The sequence below is a fragment of the Cervus elaphus genome, chromosome 22 (assembly GCF_910594005.1).
Source record: "Cervus elaphus chromosome 22, mCerEla1.1, whole genome shotgun sequence".
Lineage (NCBI taxonomy): Eukaryota > Metazoa > Chordata > Mammalia > Artiodactyla > Cervidae > Cervus > Cervus elaphus.
The window spans coordinates 25,528,112-25,547,450 of NC_057836.1; the positions used below are offsets into that span (position 1 = coordinate 25,528,112).

Genomic DNA, 19,339 nt, shown 5'->3' on the forward strand with positions numbered 1-19,339 from the left:
AGTCATTATCCTCTCTAAGCCTCTGTTTACTTATCTATCAATCAAATGAGGATAAGAATGTCATAAAGATTATAAAAAGTCACAGGTCCCTTGAGATCTATATCTGTATCTACGTCTATCATCTCCTTTATTTTCCTGAAGAAGTTATTTAGGAGAAAAATAGAGATGGAGACCTTTTCTTTAAATACCGTTTCTAGAAAATGAAATTTACTGAAGCAAAATCCAGTTTCAGTCAATCAAACAGGACACAAGAGAAATATATGATACAAAAATAAAGAATGTTACTCACTACACTTGCACATGCACAAAAAGAAAATTCCTTAGCTCATCTTTCAAGACCAGGAAGAGTTTGCTGGCAGTCATCTCTCCAGGCTTCCACATTCTCATAGGTTCTGCCACATATAAAGCTTCACTAGAACCACAGGCTCTTCTGGGTCCTTCTTGCACCAGTTAACCTACAGGCTTCTGCTCCTAAAGCCCCACCCACTACTTTATACCAACCATCCAGCAATTGCTCAATTCCCACTTCTTTCTTTTATCTTAAGGTTTTCCTGACTAACTCAACATTAGCAACAGCTAGTCATCTGGCAATTACTTATCATGTTTAACATTTTTTAGTGTAGCTTGGAAGAACCTCTCTGCTTTATTTCTTGGGAAATCTGACATTGCTCTGGGGTGTGGCAAACTCGTACAGTCTTTAGCAAAATAATTTCAGTAACCAAGCATGTGCTACAGAAAGCTTACATATGCATGCTAAAAAAATAACACATAGAATTTTAGTGACCAAAGTAGATACTATTAGCAATAGAAATGTCCTCTATGATTGACACAGATGACCATGTGATATAAATGACTCTCATCTAAAGAAAATTTGATACAAAATAGAAACAAATTTAGAAAGTACAGAACTGGACTAAAATTTTTTTAAAGAATTTATTTAGCAGAATTTCTACAGTCACAATTAGGTAAGACCCTCAGTGTTGACTGAGCGGAAATACCAATGAAAGCGCTGCTGCTGGTATGGGCATGTATAAACGATGATTTTAACATCTGATCTGAAAAGCAGAAGTTTGGGTAAAAGTGCGCCTATTTATATCAAGGAGGTTCAGAACTGACTCAGAGGAAAAAGTATTATCCTCTGACTAACCAAGACCACTTCCTGAAACACCCAATGTTTTTCTTGGAAGGAAGGATATACAAATGCCGTTTCTCTCAAACACTGATTAAACAAAATTGAAGTCTAACACAAAACAGACAGAAGACATATATTTTCCGAAGCCAACCAGGTTTCAAAGTGGAGACCATTCCATAAACATATATTATCTGGTCATGAAAAGGAGGACTTTAAATACAGTAAAAAATGTATAATTCAAGGTATATTATAATGAATAAACCACTAACCACCTACACATATCCCTCTTTATACCAAAATCTCTTAATGGTGAAGAAACATTATGATTTTTCATCCACAAAATTAACTAATGTCTTTCGCTTAAAACAACCTAATTTTTTTCTTTTCTCTTCTCTGAATCACCTGTTGTCCAATATTTAATGTGCTCAGTAACTTCATTCGTGTCCAACTCTTTGTGACCCTCTGGACTGTAGCCTGTCTGGCTCCTCTGTCCATGGGATTCCCCAGGCAAGAATACTGGAGGGGGTAGCCATTCCCTTCTCCAGGGGATCTTCCCAACCCAGAGATCAAACCTATGCCTCCTGAGTCTAATACATTGAAGGCAAATTCTTTATCCACTGAGCCACCGGGGAAGCCCAATATTTAATAATAATTTACAAAAACAATAGGTAATACGGAAGTGCTTGTATGTGCCAAGTCTTGTTATAATTCTTGGCATGCATTAATTTGTTTGACAACCACAACTCCTCCAAGAGGAGTTGCTGTCTCTATTCTACAGAGGAGTAGGCCGAGGCACAAAACAGTAAAGCACCTTGGCCAGTACCATTCAGTGAGTATATGATTAAGCCCCTAACCCAGGCAGACCTACCTAAGAGCCCAAATTCCCAGTTTCTGTGCTCAGTCTGTGTGTGTGATACCCTTGCCCACTATAAAGGTTGCTAAAACTTAAAAACACCTAAACACACACACATACAATGACACATATATACATCTGTATTAAGCAGGCTTTCCAGGTGGTACAGTGGTAAAGAATCTGTCGGCCAATACAGGAGACACAGGTTCGATCCCTGGTTTGGGAAGATCCCCTGGAGGAGGAAATGGCAACCCACTTCAGTATTCTTGCCTGGGAAACCCCATGGACAGAGGAGCCTGGAGGGCTACAGTCCATGGAGTCACAAAAGAGTCAGACACGACTGAGCAACTGAACACACAGGACATCTGTATAAACAAGTCATATTTACATAATCCTAGCTGAAATCTACGCATGCCCATCTATGTGACCACCATACCAATAGCATTTGGGTACCACTAATACCAAGTCCTTTAATCTAGAAGAACAATTACTTAGATCAACTTCAAAACATTCCACTGGTCCAGATACCCTGATGTCAGTCTCACTTGTTTTTTTAGTCCTAAAATGTTGGAAACATCTCACGGGACTACAAAAACACCACAATGATCCTGCCCTGGACAAGGCCCTTGGGGGAGAAAAATACACATAACATTTCCTTCTTCAAAATAACAAGCAATTAAACTGAGTTTTGCTGTTTTCTTCCTCTTGAGTAATCTAGACTGGAAAGGGTTCAAATATCTGACTCCTGCAGTATTTTGCTTCCAGGAAAAAATCATGCTTTAATATGCCATGTTGGCTAGTAAGTGTTCGTTCCTATCTATAACTGATTCATAGAAACCAGGTTAAATATTAAATGACCCCCTATTTCTTGTTCTAAACACTTGAAAAATAAATTCCTAGTTAGCTAAGGAGGCAGAAAACGCACTTTGGAACAAGTCACACCACCCTGACCTTCAGATGATTAGGAGGAAATTGAGAAGGAGGGGATTTATCCCAGAAGGGTGAGGCCTTTAAAGCAGCAGCCTCAGGAAGTACATTGCCAGTGTGAATGCCACTGTGGAGGTGCTGAAGATTCAGGGGTGCTCCTAGAAGCCTGCCTGCCTAGTGTGATTTGAGGGTTAACATAGAGTCCTCTTGTTACCTTAAATGATACCATTTACCCAAGGGACAGAGTGAATGAAATTCTTATCACTGGAGATTTATTCTTTTAAATTAAGCATTTTTATCCCTAGGAACCATGATTAAAATACAAACACCTCTGGGAGTAATAATGTCTTATGCTATCAACACTTCAGTATAACTTATCAGATACTTCTCCTAAGGTAGGAGGAAACCAGGGTAATGTGAGAACGTTACTGATGAGGTCAGTATGCCCAAAAATGTAAGAAATCTGCACAGAAATGGAGCAGTAGCAAACAACTGAAGGAAAGTTTGCCTGCTTCTCACATGGAACTCTGCTCAATGTTATGTGGCAGCCTGGATGGAAGGGAAGTTTGGGGGAGAATGAATACACGAATATGTATGGCTGAGTCCCTTCACTGGTCATTTGAAATGATCACAATATTGTTAATTGGTTATACTCCAACACAAAATAAAAAAAAATTTAAGAAGGTAAAAAAAAAATTGCCTGCTTGATACCTTTGCCTATGGTAAGACATTTAGCTATTAATAACTGCTTATGAAATTATGAAAAAAATCCAGCTTAGAGATGGAATGATTACTTATTAAAGGTAGACATCCCATACAGTGAGCAAAATCATGCAAGAAATTCTCTCAGTGTTTCTGTCTACATCTACCAGGAGTTAGGGCTTCCCTGGTAGCTCAGCTGGTAAAGAATCTGCCTGCAATGCAGGAGACTCCAGTCTGATTCCTGGGGCAGGAAGATCTCCTAGAGAAGGGATAGGCTGCCCACTCCAGTACTCAAGGGCTTCCTTGGTGGCTCAGCTGGTAACAAATCTGTCTGCAGTGTGGGAGACCTGGTTCGATCCCTGGGTTGGGAAGATACCCTGGAGAAGGGCATGGCAACCCACTCCAGTATTCGTGCCTGGAGAGCCCCCTTGGACAGAGGGGCCTGGTGGGTGACAGTCCATGGGACCACAGAGAGTCGGACACGACTAAGCGACTAAGCATAGCACCAGGGGTTGGGCTTCACATGAGGGCATAAAAGAGCCACCGTGGATTCTCTCTCTCAGCAGCACTTAGTTGACTGAGACATGTGCAAAGAGATAATTACAATGCAACTTAGTAAATGCTACCGTCTTGGTACAAAAGATGTACTATGAAACCATCAACCTAGGATAGCTGTCAGTAGTTTTCATCCGAGAAGAGACAGTAGAACCAGATGTGAAAGACAAAAGGAGTGTGTCCATCAGCAAGAGTACCGGTAGCAGACGACATTCTAAGCATATGCAAAGCGTGGTACATGGAAAAAGGCGAGTTTTAGGGAATAGTGAGATAATTCAATGTAACTGTGATACAGGGTATGTAAAAGATGATGGAGCAGAGAAAAGTGTGACACCAGATTGTGAGGGGCCTTGTAGACCATGCAAAGAAATTTAGACTCAGTTTTTATGGAAACAGTAAACCAGTGAAGGGAGTAACAGTCATGTTACTAATTTTGATGAAATAACTATGGGGGCATTCTGGAGGGTAGATTAGATTAAGAAGCAAAATTAGCTAATTTCGAGATAATTTTATCTGTTTCTTTCATTCCTGTGGGACTCTCCCCAATTATATTCTGCTCTATATATTTTTTTTTTAAAAAATTAAGACTCACCTATGTCATCCTCATAATGTCTTCAAACTTCTGAACTCCCCAAGGAGAAGCATAAAGATAGTTTAACTAATTTAAAATGTGCTCACCAACAACCTTTAAGGACACGGCTCATATTTTCTAGCGTTATTAGTTACATAAGAAACCCAAGGGAGCTATATTCATCCTATTTAAGAAAAGTCCACTTTAAAAATGCAGAGACTGGGAGTTTCTGGTGGCCTAGTGGTTAGGATTCTAGGCTTTCACTATCATGGCCCAGGTTCAAACTTTGGTCAGGGAACCGAGATCCTACAAGCAAAGCAGCATGGCTGAAAAGAAAAAAATCCAGAGACATGAAGATTGCTTTTTGTTTTTTGGGTTTCTTTAATAACTAAACTTATTTATTTTTAATTGAAGGATAATTGCTTTACAATATTGTGTTGGTTTCTGCCAAACATCAACATGAATCATGTTTTGTTTTTTGTTTTTAATTTAAAACATTCCTTTAATGGTGTGGCCATTGTGAAAAATGATGGGCAGTTACCCCAAAAATTAAACATATAAGTACCACATGTTCCAGAAATTCTACTTCTGGGTGTCGACCCAGAACTGAAAGCAGGAACTCAGATACTTGTAAACTCATACTCAAAGCAGCATTATCCACAACAGCCAAAGGATGGAAGCAGGCCAGGTATCCACCAATAGATGAATGGATAATTAGGATGTGGTCTATACATACAGTGGAACATTATTCAGCCTTTCAAAGAAATTCTGATGCATGCTACAACATAGATGAGGCTTGAGCCATTATGCCAAGTAAAATAAGCCAAAGATCAAACACTGTATGATTCTACTTACATGAAGTACCTAGAGTCGTCAAAGTCACGAACTTAGGAAGGAGAATGGTGGTTGCCAGGAGCTGGTGGGTGACAAAAAGGTGATGAGTAGTTAAACTCTAATGAGTATGGAACCGTTTGTGAAGATATAAAAATTGCAAAGATGGATGGTAGGGGCAGTTGCACAACAATGTGAATGTACTTAATGCCCAAGAATTTATACGAAAGAAGATTTAAATAGTGAAATGAAGAAAGCACCCTTGTGACCGCATGCTAAGTAAATCAATCATGTTCGACTCTTTGCAACCCCATGGACTGCAGCCTGCCAGGCTCCTCTATCCATGGAATTCTCCAGGCAAGAATACTGGAGTGCATTGCCATTCCCTTCTCCAGGGGATTTTCCCAACCCAAGGATCGAACCTGGGTCTCCTTCACTACAGGCAGATTCTTTACCATCTGAGCTACCAGGAAGCCATTGTATGTTACATATATATTTTTTTTCATGATAATAAAAAATGTAAGTGAGGGATGAATAAACCACTGAGTGTTTGCAAGCCTATCAGGTGTGGCTGTCTGAAATGCTGTATCTTACTGCATCTGCCTCTGTCATGAGGACATACCAGAGGCATCAAGACTTCTGTGGCAAACACACACAGATTAAAACCACCCTTCCAACCCTTTGTGTGTATGTATGTGTTCACATAGATATATAGATATACATGGGTATATATATGCACATATTTTGTTGTTGTTGTTTTAGTTGCTAAATCATGTTCAACTCTCGGCAACCCCATGGACTGCAGCCCGCCAGGCTCCTCTGTCCATGGGATTCTCCAGGCAAGAATACTGGAGTGGGTTGCCATTTCCATCTCCAGGGGATCTTCTGATGCATACATATTTTAATTTGAACTAAATTAGATTATTATATATCATACTTTAATAAAGATCAAGAGATATAATCCCTAATTTGCAAAAGCAATAAGCTAAACCGTGTTTGGGGGATAAAAAAGAGCACTAATCCAGTTTCACCAATTCTCGATTTCTCATTCAGCGCTAACCATATTTGGCAGCCCCTCTTAAATGCCATTTCTCAGTGACCCATAATTTTTTCATTACTCAAATGAAGTCGGATTCTATGTCCCACCCCCTACATACCAATCTCATAGTATATTAATGGGATAAACTAAGGCAACATATATATATTCTAATATATATACACATATAATTATTTTAACATAGAAAATGATTTGGAATAGATATGCTACTTTACAAAAGGGTCATTTGACGTATGATCAAATGGCTCAAACAATGTTTTTAAATTCCTCTGTATTTTTTACTTTTTAAGTGAATGCTCAAATAATCTAATATGCATGGAAACTTTGAGGCAAAATAAAATACATCAGTAGTATTCCTAAGGGGGTAAATATATAAATATACAGATATATATAGAGAGATATAGATAGATAGATATATAGTATACACATATATAGATCAGCATGCTCAGTCACTCAGTCATGTCTGACTCTTTGCAGCCCCATGGACTGTAGCCGGCCAGGCTCCTCTGGCCATGGAATTTTCCACGCAAGAATACTGCAGTCAGTTGCCATTTCTTACTCCAGGGGATCTTCCCAACCCAGGAATCAAACCCATATCTCTTGCATCTCCTGCACTGGCATCACCTGGGAAGTCCCATATTGTATATATAATATACACTTTTTCAATAAGATGGCTTCAAAGGTCAAACTTTTAAAGTAATAAGATTTAGATTTTGCTTTCATTATTAATCAGTTCATTATTAAGTCCCATACCAAATATCAAAAGGAATTACAAAATTACATTAATAAAAGTCAAGACTCATTTTAAAAGGATAAGAAACAAGTCTGTAATTTTAACAAAGCTATCATTAACTTGATGTATTTGGTAAATCAATTGTTAACTGCAGGAGTTAGTCCCTGGAAATAAGCCATGTGACACTGACAATATCTAACTCAGATATTTTAATACTTAAGAAAGAATCTGTTTCAAAAAAAAAAGTTTTCCACAACTCATTCCTCCCAACGTACATCTGAAAAGCTTATATTCTTTAGAGGGCATGGGTTGTCTTTTTTCCTCACTAATCAAAATGAACTCACAACTCTGAGAAAGCACACCCCATCTGCCAGCCAGTATTTCTCTTTTTGTAAGAAAATAGACTTTTGACATCCAGTATGAAATTCCTCAAACTTAACATTAAATCCCGTCAACTAACGTTCATTAAAGTTTAAGCTTAAAGCACAGATAAGTTTATTATTAAATTCTTGTATGATCAGCTATATATGTATTGCTTTTTACCACTTATGGCTCTTTTCAACTCAAAATTAACATTTCAGAATAACTCTAAAATGTTTTCTTTCCTTCTGTCTTCAAGTCCCATTCTCCTTCCCACTTAAGTGACCTTCTCTTCCCTTAATTGTAGTAAACCCCTATTTCACCTCTATTTTATAGTAAATATCTTATAAAACAGTCCTTTCAAAGCCACTACAACTGTAGTTCACCCCCTTGGGAAATATACAATTCTCTCCCCTTCTCTTTCTACTTCATAAATCCCTCAATGCACTCAACCTGTAAGTGACACTATCTCAGTTTAGAAGTTCAAATTTGATTTTGAAGAAATAAGTTCTACAAACAGGAAGTGCTTCAGTATTTAACTTCTTAATTAAATCTCTAAGCCCGATTATCACATGTTACTTGGTCAGCCGGTGATCACCCAGAGAACCTGGGCTCATGTGCTCTAGGACAGAACACCCTCCCCCTCAGCTGGTTATTTTTGGCAAAGTAGCTATACTCATTCTCTCTCAGAGTTAGTCCTGGCGTTGTCATAATGCCAGTTCACTTCTCCTGCTCGGGACATGATCCGGCTGAAGTGGTCTACATTCCTTTTTCCTGCCTTTTCTGTGCAGACTTTCTCCAGGTCAGGATCCATTCAGATACTTAACAGCAGTTAAGAAGGTTTGGAAAAGCTGGGCTGCCAGTGGCCTAGAGTAACCTGGGATTACCAACAGTCCGAGGGCTTGAATGTAATTAGGTGAGCTACAGAGAGGAGGGCAGTAGGCTACATCCAGCCAATCCCTGGACTCAAAATTACACCATGAATTTCCCAGAAAAATATCTATTCAGTCTTTGTCCCTTCGGTAAATCTTGCTGAGAGCGTCCTTTGTGCCAGCAAGTATGTCCGAGGCTGGATATATACAATGATGAACAAACAGATACAATTCCTCTTCTGAGCCGACAGGAGACACAGTGGATTCCTTTGATCATCTCTTGAATATCCCAAGCTCTTTCCATCCTCAAGGCCTAGAACTCTATGTCTGGAGTAATCATCCTCTTTGTCTTTGACTGCCTAAATCCTGTGCGTGTGGGCTCAGTCGCTCAGCTGTATCTAACTCTTTGTGACCCTATGGACTATAGCCTGCCAGGCTCCTCTGTCCACGGGATTCTCCAGGCAAGAATACTGGAGTGGGTTACCATGCCTCCTCTAGGGGATCTTCCTGTCCTAGGAATCAAACCTGTGTCTCTTGCATTGGCAGGCAGATTCTTTACCACTGAAGCCACCTAGGAAGCCCCTAAATCCTGTGTCTCAATTTAAATAAGCCTCTTGAGAACTATTCCTCTGACACCTCCAATCTGTATTAGATCCCTTATTGCATGCTTTCATTACACCCTGAAGTCTTCCTCATAAAACTTTACCATTAGACACACGGGCCAATATTTGTTTGATAATCTGTTTTTCAAAGATAAACTGCTATGTGGTAGAATCTCTACTGAAGCAGAACATACTTTTCTGCTTTGTACTTTATATTGAGAATACTTTAAGCTTCATTTTTCTTTTAGGTGAATATTAAGTTTTTAACATGAGGCTTGAATTCTCTCTTCTTTACATTTTCTTTACAACTCTTTATACAAAAATCTTCCTTCAGGGGCAATTTTTATAATTACACAGTTCTCACCAGCCTGCATGGGAGGGGAGTTTGGGAGAGAATGGATACATGTACATGTATGGCTGAGTCTCTTCGCTGTTCACCTGGGACTATGACAACATTGTTAATCAGCTATACCCTAATATAAAATAAAAAGTTTAAAGTTTGGGGGGAAAATTACACAATTCTGCAACCAATTCTATTTTTTGTGTACACAATTAACATTTTTTCAATATTTTAGATACTAGCTAAAATTACTAAAATTATTCATATCTGATATCTAGATATTTTCAAGTCAGAATTCTGAACAGACGATACTCAATTTTCATGAACAAATTTTCTCTACCATGTTCTTATGTGGAGAAACCCAGACAAATATGAATCCCACTACTTAATAAATGTGAAGGTTTACTTAGCCTCTATAAGCCTGGTGTCCTCATTTCTAAGTGTAAAATCTTTCAAGGGTATGAGAAATATATACAAAGCATCCAAAGTCCCTAGTAAAATACTATACTACATATCAATTCCTTCCTCCATGAAGGGGGAAAAAAAAGTCTGTGAAATATACCAGATTCTGTTATCTAATCTGATTTTCTGAAAGAAGACAAATCTAACTTTTTCTGCTTTATAATCTATACTTCAGGGTAGGGTTGAAAATTTACTGTAAAGAGCCAGGTTGTAACTATTTGGGGGTTTCTGGGTTACATGTGGTGTCTATCAAATTCTTTGTGTTTATTTTTAATAACCTACAAAAAATGTGAAAATCATTCTTGGCTAGTAGAAAGAAAACCCCGGACACAGTTTGCTAGCCCCCTGCTCTAAATTTATAGATGCTCATTAATCCTCATCTCATTATCTGTGTAATATGAGGCTCTTCAATACTTAACTGAAAATTTTCTCTACTATTTATCAACTCTTCAGTGTTAATAAACACTAATTAACACATTTATATGCAAAGTGCTATCAGGCAACAGATTACCTAAAGAAAAAGAGATACGTCTCATGTGATTAAAAAGAAGTACAAATAAAGCCATTTGAAGCTCTCCTCTATTGTCACTTCTGTCTTTCCATTTTTTTTTTCCCCCCTGAGCCTACTACTAATCCGGATTTACAGCATAACCAATTTACATTCATGACCTCGGGCTTTGCTTCCCATAATCCTGAATTGAAATTGGTGCTAGCTTGAGCTCCTTGATGAGAATCTGATTAGGCTTCTTGTATCACAGAGCTGGGCTTCCCTGGTGGTTCAGTGGCAAAGAATTCTCCTGCCAAACAGGAGATTCAATCTAGAGATTGAATTCGATCTAGAATTCAATTGGTTCAATCTCTAGATGGAGGAAGAGTCCCTGGAGAAGGAAGTGGCTACCCACTCCAGTATTCTTGCCTGGAGAATCCCATGGACAGAGGAGGCCGGCAGGCTACAGTCCATGGGTTCGCAAAGAGTCAGATACGACTTAGAGACTCAACAACAATCACAGAGTTAGGGGTCCCCCCACTGACTATCCCTCCTCAGGCTCTCTCCTTTCAATTCTGATACACTTTTATAAATTCACCTTTCTCCCCCCAGCTTCCAAAACAATAATTTCTTCCTCTCTTCCCTATTTCAGCTCACCTGATGCCTAGCTGTCCAATTTTTGTCCCTTTTCACACATAATCACAATGGAAAAAACTCTGAATTCCCTGTCAGAATGAGTTGTTACTGCTCTGCCTCTGAGAGTCTGTGCAATTTCTTAGCCTGAGGATCTGATTCTTCATCTATCACAGGGGTTAAAAGACAGCCTGTGATGCCAATCAGGTGCAGTTAAGCCAGAGAAAATAACAGTCGAAGTTTTTCTTTATAATCTGTAAAAGTACTCTAAGAAACCTCTGAGATCTCTGGTTCAGAAGTCAAATGTGAGTCAAGATCTGGCTCTGCCATTTATGTTTATGAATTAATGACCTTGGGCAAGTTAACCCCTCTAAACCTTATTTTTCTTCATCTGTAAAATAAAAACAGTAATAACATCTACTTATAAGGTTTTGTGAGGGTTGCATGGCTTAATCCATACCCAGCACTCATTATGGTAAAGGCTGACAAAAAGTTAAACATAATTATTATCTAAGGGTAAATCAGGGATTCCCTGATCTTTTAGGTTACCTTCCCAGTCCCTACATACTTCTAAGTGTATCTATTTATTTCCACAGGTCAATTTATGCCTTTTTTTCAATGACACTGGTTAAACAAGTTCTCTGGCATTTTTCTCTGTTGCACTGTGTTCCTCTTACAGGGATTTTTTTTTTTTTTAATGTCTCTCACCATTCAAAGAGAGGGGAGAGGGAGGACAGAAATGAAGGAAGGAAAGAGAGAGAACTCTCAGTTCACATTCTGTATGTTATCAATTAGTACAGCCAGTTTGGTTATAATGTGGCATATGTGTTCCTGAAAAATCGTGATGCTATGCAAAATCACACCACGAAAAGCACAGGACTGAGGGGAGAAAATAGCCGTCAATGACACATAAAAAAGACAAGACCTTAGCACAGTTTTTCAAATGTTAAATGGCTAAAAAATAGATAAAAACAATAATAAACATGGTACCTTACTTTGCAAAAGACCTGAAGTTTGCTTGTGGAATTGGGTGTCCAAGGGCTGTGGCTTGTGAGTTCATTGTGCAATGGTGGAAGAAGGCTTATCTGAAATTGGAGGCTTATGAATCAAGACATGGGTGGTCGTGGCTCATGATATGCAGTGAAGTCAGGGAGCTGTGGAGCGGCAGAGATGTGTGCATGGGTATTTTGTCAATTTCTACGTGGCTCTCAGTTCAGCTACGTGAAATGCTCTGTGTTCACCCACTAGGTGAAAATAAAGTAAAATCAGGCACAATAAATGTGAAATCTACATTCTACTCAAATTGCTCCCTAACATCAATGCTATAGGAATAAAACTTCATTTTCAAAACAAGCACGGTAGCTGAACTGACTGTATTTATCTCCAAACTGTGAACTCCCGAAAAACATTCCCAGAAATATAATCACTATTTTCAAAGTCGGTGTTGCCCTTCAATTTCCTAACAGCCCAAAGCCTTTACCAAGAAGTCATTCTTTCCTCGTCAGTATTGAGTTACTATACATAATCTAAAATATTTAACTGCATCTTTGTTTCTTCAGCTTTCCCAGCTATGGAGAGCTCTGATTCAGACAGCCATGCCGTATGTGTTTAGGTATCTAAACAGTCCTGTCCCCAAAGGTGTCCATTGCAACAGAGGAGGAAAAGGCCTGCTAGTCACTAACTCACTGGCATGGCACGACATTTACTCAGCTGTCAAATATTTACAGTGAGAATCTACTAAGTACATGAAAGCATAGGAGTTATAAGATGAAACCACATCCTACACTGCTACATTTAAAATGATAACCAACAAGTCCTACTGTACACACAGGGAACTCTGCTCAATGTTATGTGGCAGCCTGGATGGGAGGGAAGGTCAGGGGAGAATGGATACATGTGTATGCATGACTGAGTCCCTTCACTGTCCACCTGACGCTATAACAGAGTTAATTGGCTATCAGTTCACTTCAGTTGCTCAGTTGTGCCTGACTCTGCAGCCCCATGGACTGTATACTCCAATACAAAATAAAAAGTTTAAAAAAAGAAAAAGATGAAGCCACATCCAACCCATCATAGTAAGAGGTAGAGACTCAACTCAGTAGATTATTTCAAGTCAATGCTATGTAAGGGCTTCCATGTTATGTAGAAGGTGTAAAATATTACAACACATGTAAAAATAACAGTAACACAAAACATAACATGAAGCACCTTAATAGAAAGTACAAAATACATTACCTTCAATGTTGGAAGAGGGGACCAGGAGAAAGTTCATGGAGGTGATTAGCAGACCTGAAGGATGAAGTAAATTTTGGATATGAGAGAGAGACTACCTTAGTGTGGCATGAGTCAAGAAAAAAGCAGGACATGGAGATGTAAAGCATAAAGATCAAGAAGTGCAGGCCATAAATTAAGATATATGACAAGTGGTAAGTTACGTACTAGACTTTGCATTTGACATGATGTGAAATGGAAACGCCACGGACAATTTTCAGCCAATGGAATGCAACATCAGTGATGAATGGGCAATGGGGAGCCCAAAGGGCTTTCAGAGATCCCGGGCTTTGAATAAGTTAAGAGACTTCATTCAGAGTCTTTGGATGCCAGGCAAGCACAGCAGGAGGGCTTCCCCCAGCTACAATTCCCGGCTTTGTGTCCAAGATTGATATTCACGGCTCTACTTAATGGATACTAACTGTGTCATTTGGTCTGGCAAATTGTATGAAAAAGTGGAAAGAAAAAGAAAAATTACCTACAAAATGAGGAATAAGTATTTTTTAGAAACAAAGAAGGAAACAAAAGAATGCAATGCAACCTACAGTAGTAATAATATTGTCAGATATTTAAATCTGATGTTCGTTAGGATCATATAATTAGGGGAGTGAAATAATATGATTATGAATACATTTAAACATCTGACACAATGTATTTTTAATACTCAAAAAACTGTACACCAATGTTCCTAAAAGCAAAAGCATTCTTGAACAGATGTTCATGTGAGATGTACAGCAAGATTAAGAATCATACATGCATTTCAACTGAGATTTTACATTACCAAGTAGAGACACAAAATTTTACAAGGTGCTTTAAATTTTTAGAAAATATATTGAGAATTAAAACTACCACAAGCTTCTTCTAATCAAATTCCCAAACCTAGTTAATACATTCTATACAGAAGACTTGTATTCAAAGCCCATAAACTTTAACTAAAATAAGAAGTATAGTTTTTCACATAGCTGAAAAGTCCAATTAACATGCTCACCTGTCAAACAGTTAAAAACATACACAAACTTCAACTCTAAAATAAAAAAGAATTTTTAAAGACTATTTAATGGTTTAATCAAATCAGAACTATCCTATAGGGCAAATGATCAAAAGAATGTATGATAATCTACCTCATTATATCACCTTCACAAAAATTTTATGCAACTCAACTAAGCTATTATTTAAAAATCTAAAATATAATGAGCTGACTCGGAGTCCCTTAAAACTCCAAGCCAGTTCCCTTAAGTAAACATCATACCTACCTTGATGAGCTAATGACATATATGATTTCACTGAAGAATAAATGAAAAAGGAGACCTCTCTATACAACTTATTTCAGAATTATTTACATAGAAAATGAGTCTAAACATTTATCTTAACCTCTTCTAAGTCATTCCCTCTTATATGCAATTTACTTAAACTGAAGAAACTGTGCACAAGTTTAGTTACTAAAAAACAGAAACCTCCTAGAAAATACTGTAGGTACAGTAGGTACAAGGATATCCTTCTTCATGCGGAAGTAGGTGTGTCAAAAGACAAAATATTTTACATACCATCCCCAGTGCTTGTATGAGATTTATACTAACAGTGACACTGACATGTGCCTGGGAATTTTGGCCTGTAAAGCTGACCAAAGCTTTGTAGCAAGGATAAAAGTAAATCAAGCCATAAACATCTCTAGGAATCTCATTTTCTTTTTATGCTGACAAAAAGCTGCATACAATGGTTGTATGAGTAGTTTAAACTTGTGTGAACTGTTAATATTCCTTACTGTGTAGAGAGTCTCAATAAATAACAGACACATTACAGGAAAATCAACATATCCAGGACTCCATTTCCAAAAGGATCCATACAGTCATAGCCACAGCACCTGAACTCAAGAAGGCATGACACTTCCCAGCACCCTAACAGTGACATAATCAGTTACTTCTGCTATGCACTGCACTGTGATACACTTTTACTAGCTCTCCTCTGATTTTCTACAGTATCTTAATTTATACTTGCACTTAATTATTAGTAAGGGAACAAAAAGCCGCCTCCTGAATAGTAAATGTAACAAATAAATAGATAAGAGCTACAAAAAATAGTAGATCTCTATGTACTAAGAATTATATATACTTGCCATTAAGCTCATACTTAAAAAAACTCTAAGTATAAAATTATGGAGTGTTATGAAAGAGTTTTATGAAAAGTTATGGATTTTTGGAGAAGAGTTGTTCTTTGAAAAATTCCATTAATTGACTATTTAAACATTTAAAAGATCCATTAACATACATGGGTTTAAAAAAAAAAACTTTAAAGACACATATTCACTACTTTCTTGGTCCCAAGCAAAATGTTTACACAGAAATCTGGCAGTGCAAAGTCTTGTGCTCAGAGCCAATAAAAACTTAAGAAAACTGAGCTTGGTAATAAGCACATTTTCACAGTACAACTAAAGTCATAGAACAACCCAAAGCAATTAATATTTATAGGATAATCACAGTATTTTGCATATCAGATTAATTTTTAAGTAATTTTAAGAAAAATTGAAATTCACAGACACACACACACACACACAGACACACACACACACACACACATACTTTCCCAACTGTTAATAGTCAACAGATTTTTTTCTTAGTTATAATGATGGAGGGAGGGAGGATTACTCTCTTAAACACTGACCTAAGGGAAGAAAATTGTGCGTATCCTCACCTCTATAAGCAAGAACCCTGGAGGCAGGAGGCAGGACCCTATAGCACCTAGAGTACCAACTTCACCAAGTCCAGAATTCCCCTAGAGGTCCAAATAGGAATTTACAATATTGTCAAAGGGCTTATTGGGACTAAAAGTATTACCACATGTTTCAAGGTCTACAAATATCCTCCATGATAATTACGCCTTTGAGAGCCCTCCTTAGCAAAGAAAACATTCACCAACTCAAACTTACCCACACAAGCCAGGAAGGCTGCTCTGAGCGATCCTCCCGGCAATGCTGAGAGGACATTCCTCTCCGTTCACTCCGGTGCCAAGTGACCTTCGGCACATCAACATCAGCAAGGGCGGGGCTTGGAGCTTCAGTTTCGGCATTGTGCTACCCTGGACGAAGTTTCTCTGGTTTCTCCAGGGCGTTAACTAAGACTTCCTCTTCTTGTTAAGTCAGTAAACACAGCCACTACTATGCTTCCAACTCTTCCCTAAAGTGGTAAAGCCGTAAATGGTACAAATACTGATGGGGAAATTGCTAGGTGCTCAAAATTTAAACTAACGCTGTACAGATGGGCTGTTATTATTCCCACTTAAAGAGGTGATTTCGGAGGAACAGAGGTTAATAAGTAACTTAATGGGAATTACAGGCGCCACAATCCAGTCAACTGAGCTAATGAAGAAGACTTTCCACCATAGATACACAGAAAAAATGAAAAACAGAAACAGATTTTTAAAATGAAATACACAGCTCCACATACAGTAAAGGAAAATCCCCCGGTGTCAAACCAAAGCCAGGACTGATGGCCAAAGTGCTAGCAAGCACAAAAGCAATTATCAATAGTTGTGGCCAACAGAAGAAATCACAGGAGTGTCTTTAAGGCTTATGTCTAACTGAAATTGGTACAGAGATGTCCCCTCAAAGAATGGGATCAGAAGAAAGTTCTCTCCAAACTTATGGTTGCCAGCAGGGAATGATGGGGGGAAGGGATAGTTAGGAAGTTTGGGATTGACATGTATACACCACTTATAGTTAAAATGGGCTTCCCTGGTAGCTCAGACCATAAACAATCTGCCTAGGATGCAGGAGACCTGGGTTCGATTCCTGGGTCAGGAAGACTCCCTGGAGAAGGAAATGGCAACCCACTCCAGTATCCTTGCCTGGAGAATTCCACGGGCAGAGGAGCCTGGTGGGCTACAGTCCATGGGGTCACAAAGAGTCAGACACGACTGAGCGACTAACAGACACAAAATCTTTGTTGCAATATAACATTGAAGGCATGAACTATGGGAAAAGCACAATACTTTCATGTCTGAGCACTAGCTTCTGGTTTCAGCTTCATAGTTAAAACAGATAATCAACAAGGACCTACTGGACAGCACAGGGAATTCTGTTCAATGTTATGTGGCAGCCTGGATGGGAGGGGAGTTTGGGGGAGAAGAGATACATGTATGTGTATGGCTGGGTCCCTTTGCTATCCACCTGAAAGTATCACAACATTGTCAGTCAGCTATACTCCAATATAAAATAAAAAGTTAAAAAAGGAAGAAGAGAGTTCTCTCTCAGGAGACCACACTAGATTTCCAGCCCTGCTTTTCTTCAGCACAGTATACAAACTGCCCAACCATCCATAGCAATCCTAATGCTCATATAGGGGGAGAAGAAGAGGCACACAAGTTGGAAATAAAGTTGGTTCTGAGGTCCTTCCATAAAACTGGAGCTGTCAACAAAGGACTGTGATCACAATTATGGAATGATGAGGGTGACAGGAGAAATCCACCCATTGTCCTAATAAGATTTTCAGTAGAGTTTGTCTCTGAGAGTCTGGGTGAGAGGTCAGGGGAAACACAGCCAGAAATTAACATCTTAAGCCTGGGGCTTCCCTGGTAGCTCACTGGTAAAGAATCTGCCTGCCAATGCAGGAGACATGGGTTCGATCCCTGATCCGGGAAGATCCCACATGCTGCAGAGCAACATAGCCTGTGTGTCGCTAATACTGAGCCTGTGCTCTAGAGCCTGCGAGCCACAACAACTGAGTCTGCAGGCTCTAGGGCCCGTGCTCCACAGCAAGAGAAGCCACCGAAATGTGAAGCCTGGATACCACAGCTAGAGAGGAGCCATCACTCACCAACCAGAGAAAAGCCCCAGGCAGCAACAAAAGCCCAGCACAGCCAACAAAATAAACTGATTAAGTTAAAAATAAGACAAACAAACCCCAAGCCTGTGTCACAACAGTTCTGAAGTCTGTGAGAATCTCCAGAGTAAGAAATGGAAGAAAAATGGATCCTGGGCTTGTGATGCCCCTGGAGTACCTGAAATAAACAAACAGAAAACTCCATCAAAAGTAACACTACATCAACAAGGCCATGATGGAGTCCCACAAGCTAGAAAAACTAAACCAATACGAAACAAAAGCAAAAAAGAATCCTCACTAAAAAAGGAGCTTATAATTCAGAAATTACAAAATAAGTGAGAAAATGATTTACTGTGATTTGATGTATTTGAGTACTAACAAATACATCAAATGGAAAATTTAGCACTCAACTAATGTTTTAACATGAAGATGCCAGAAAATCAGAATTATTAAGAGATGGGGGAAGAAAAGAGCCTATAAATAGGGAAGTGAAAAAACAAACAGGTTTTACAACAATCAAACTGAATTTATATGCATATAGATATGCACATTTCTCTGCATAGAGAACCCATAGTTTTCATCAGAATCCTGTAACTTAGAAAGGGAATAGCATCACTATTAATAGAATTTTAAAAACTTGTTTAGAAAAGTGCTAATCGATACCAGAACTTAATTATCTGGCAGAACCTAATCACACCAACTTTTCTTCTCTACTATTTTTCAACTTCCTGACCACTTTGCTCTGTAACTATTCATTCCTGGAAATTCTAATCTATCCCCCAAGCCCATTCAGAAGCCTCCAACCCTTGCAAAACAGATCAAGTGGAAACTGTGATGTGCCACCCTGATCCTCTTTCACAACTGAAGGATTTTTTCCCCAGATGTTGTAGTGATGCCAGCATACAGGCATTGGCTATCAGCTCTCTTAAGAGTGGCCTTAGCTGCAGAGTCTCCTCATGTAAGTTCATGCTCCCCTCTCGGGGCAGCCCACATCCAAAGACTGGCTGGAGACAACGGTGAAAAGCCCTCCCAGCTGTAGAGCCTCCGGGAGTCAGACTTCCACCAAGACTCCAAGACAGCCTAGCTTCCCCCGGCCCAGAGTTGGTTTCTTCCTTCCACTCCCCAGGGCTTGATTGA

At 38.9% G+C, this 19,339-nt stretch overlaps 1 protein-coding gene across 9 annotated transcripts in view; it reads right to left on the reverse strand.

Annotated features, from left to right (window-relative positions):
* EPS8 (epidermal growth factor receptor pathway substrate 8) overlaps positions 1-19,339 on the reverse strand; it is a 199,593-nt gene that overhangs the window by 99,351 nt on the left and 80,903 nt on the right. The window contains exons 1-3 of one of the 9 annotated variants that reach the window (XM_043882569.1): positions 16,312-16,392; positions 13,353-13,406; positions 5,596-5,656 (exon numbers count right to left, since the gene is read on the reverse strand). The exons of 3 other annotated variants lie outside the window; for them this stretch is intronic. Coding sequence is in view for 1 of the 6 variants with exons in the window: in XM_043882567.1 (XP_043738502.1) it covers positions 16,312-16,368 (57 nt within the window). In the remaining 5 variants the exon portion in view is untranslated. Of the gene's footprint in view, positions 1-289; positions 314-5,595; positions 5,657-13,352; positions 13,407-16,311; positions 16,483-19,339 lie in introns of those variants that run through there. 5 more of the 9 variants (XM_043882570.1, XM_043882571.1, XM_043882567.1 and 2 more) reach the window with 5 other exon arrangements.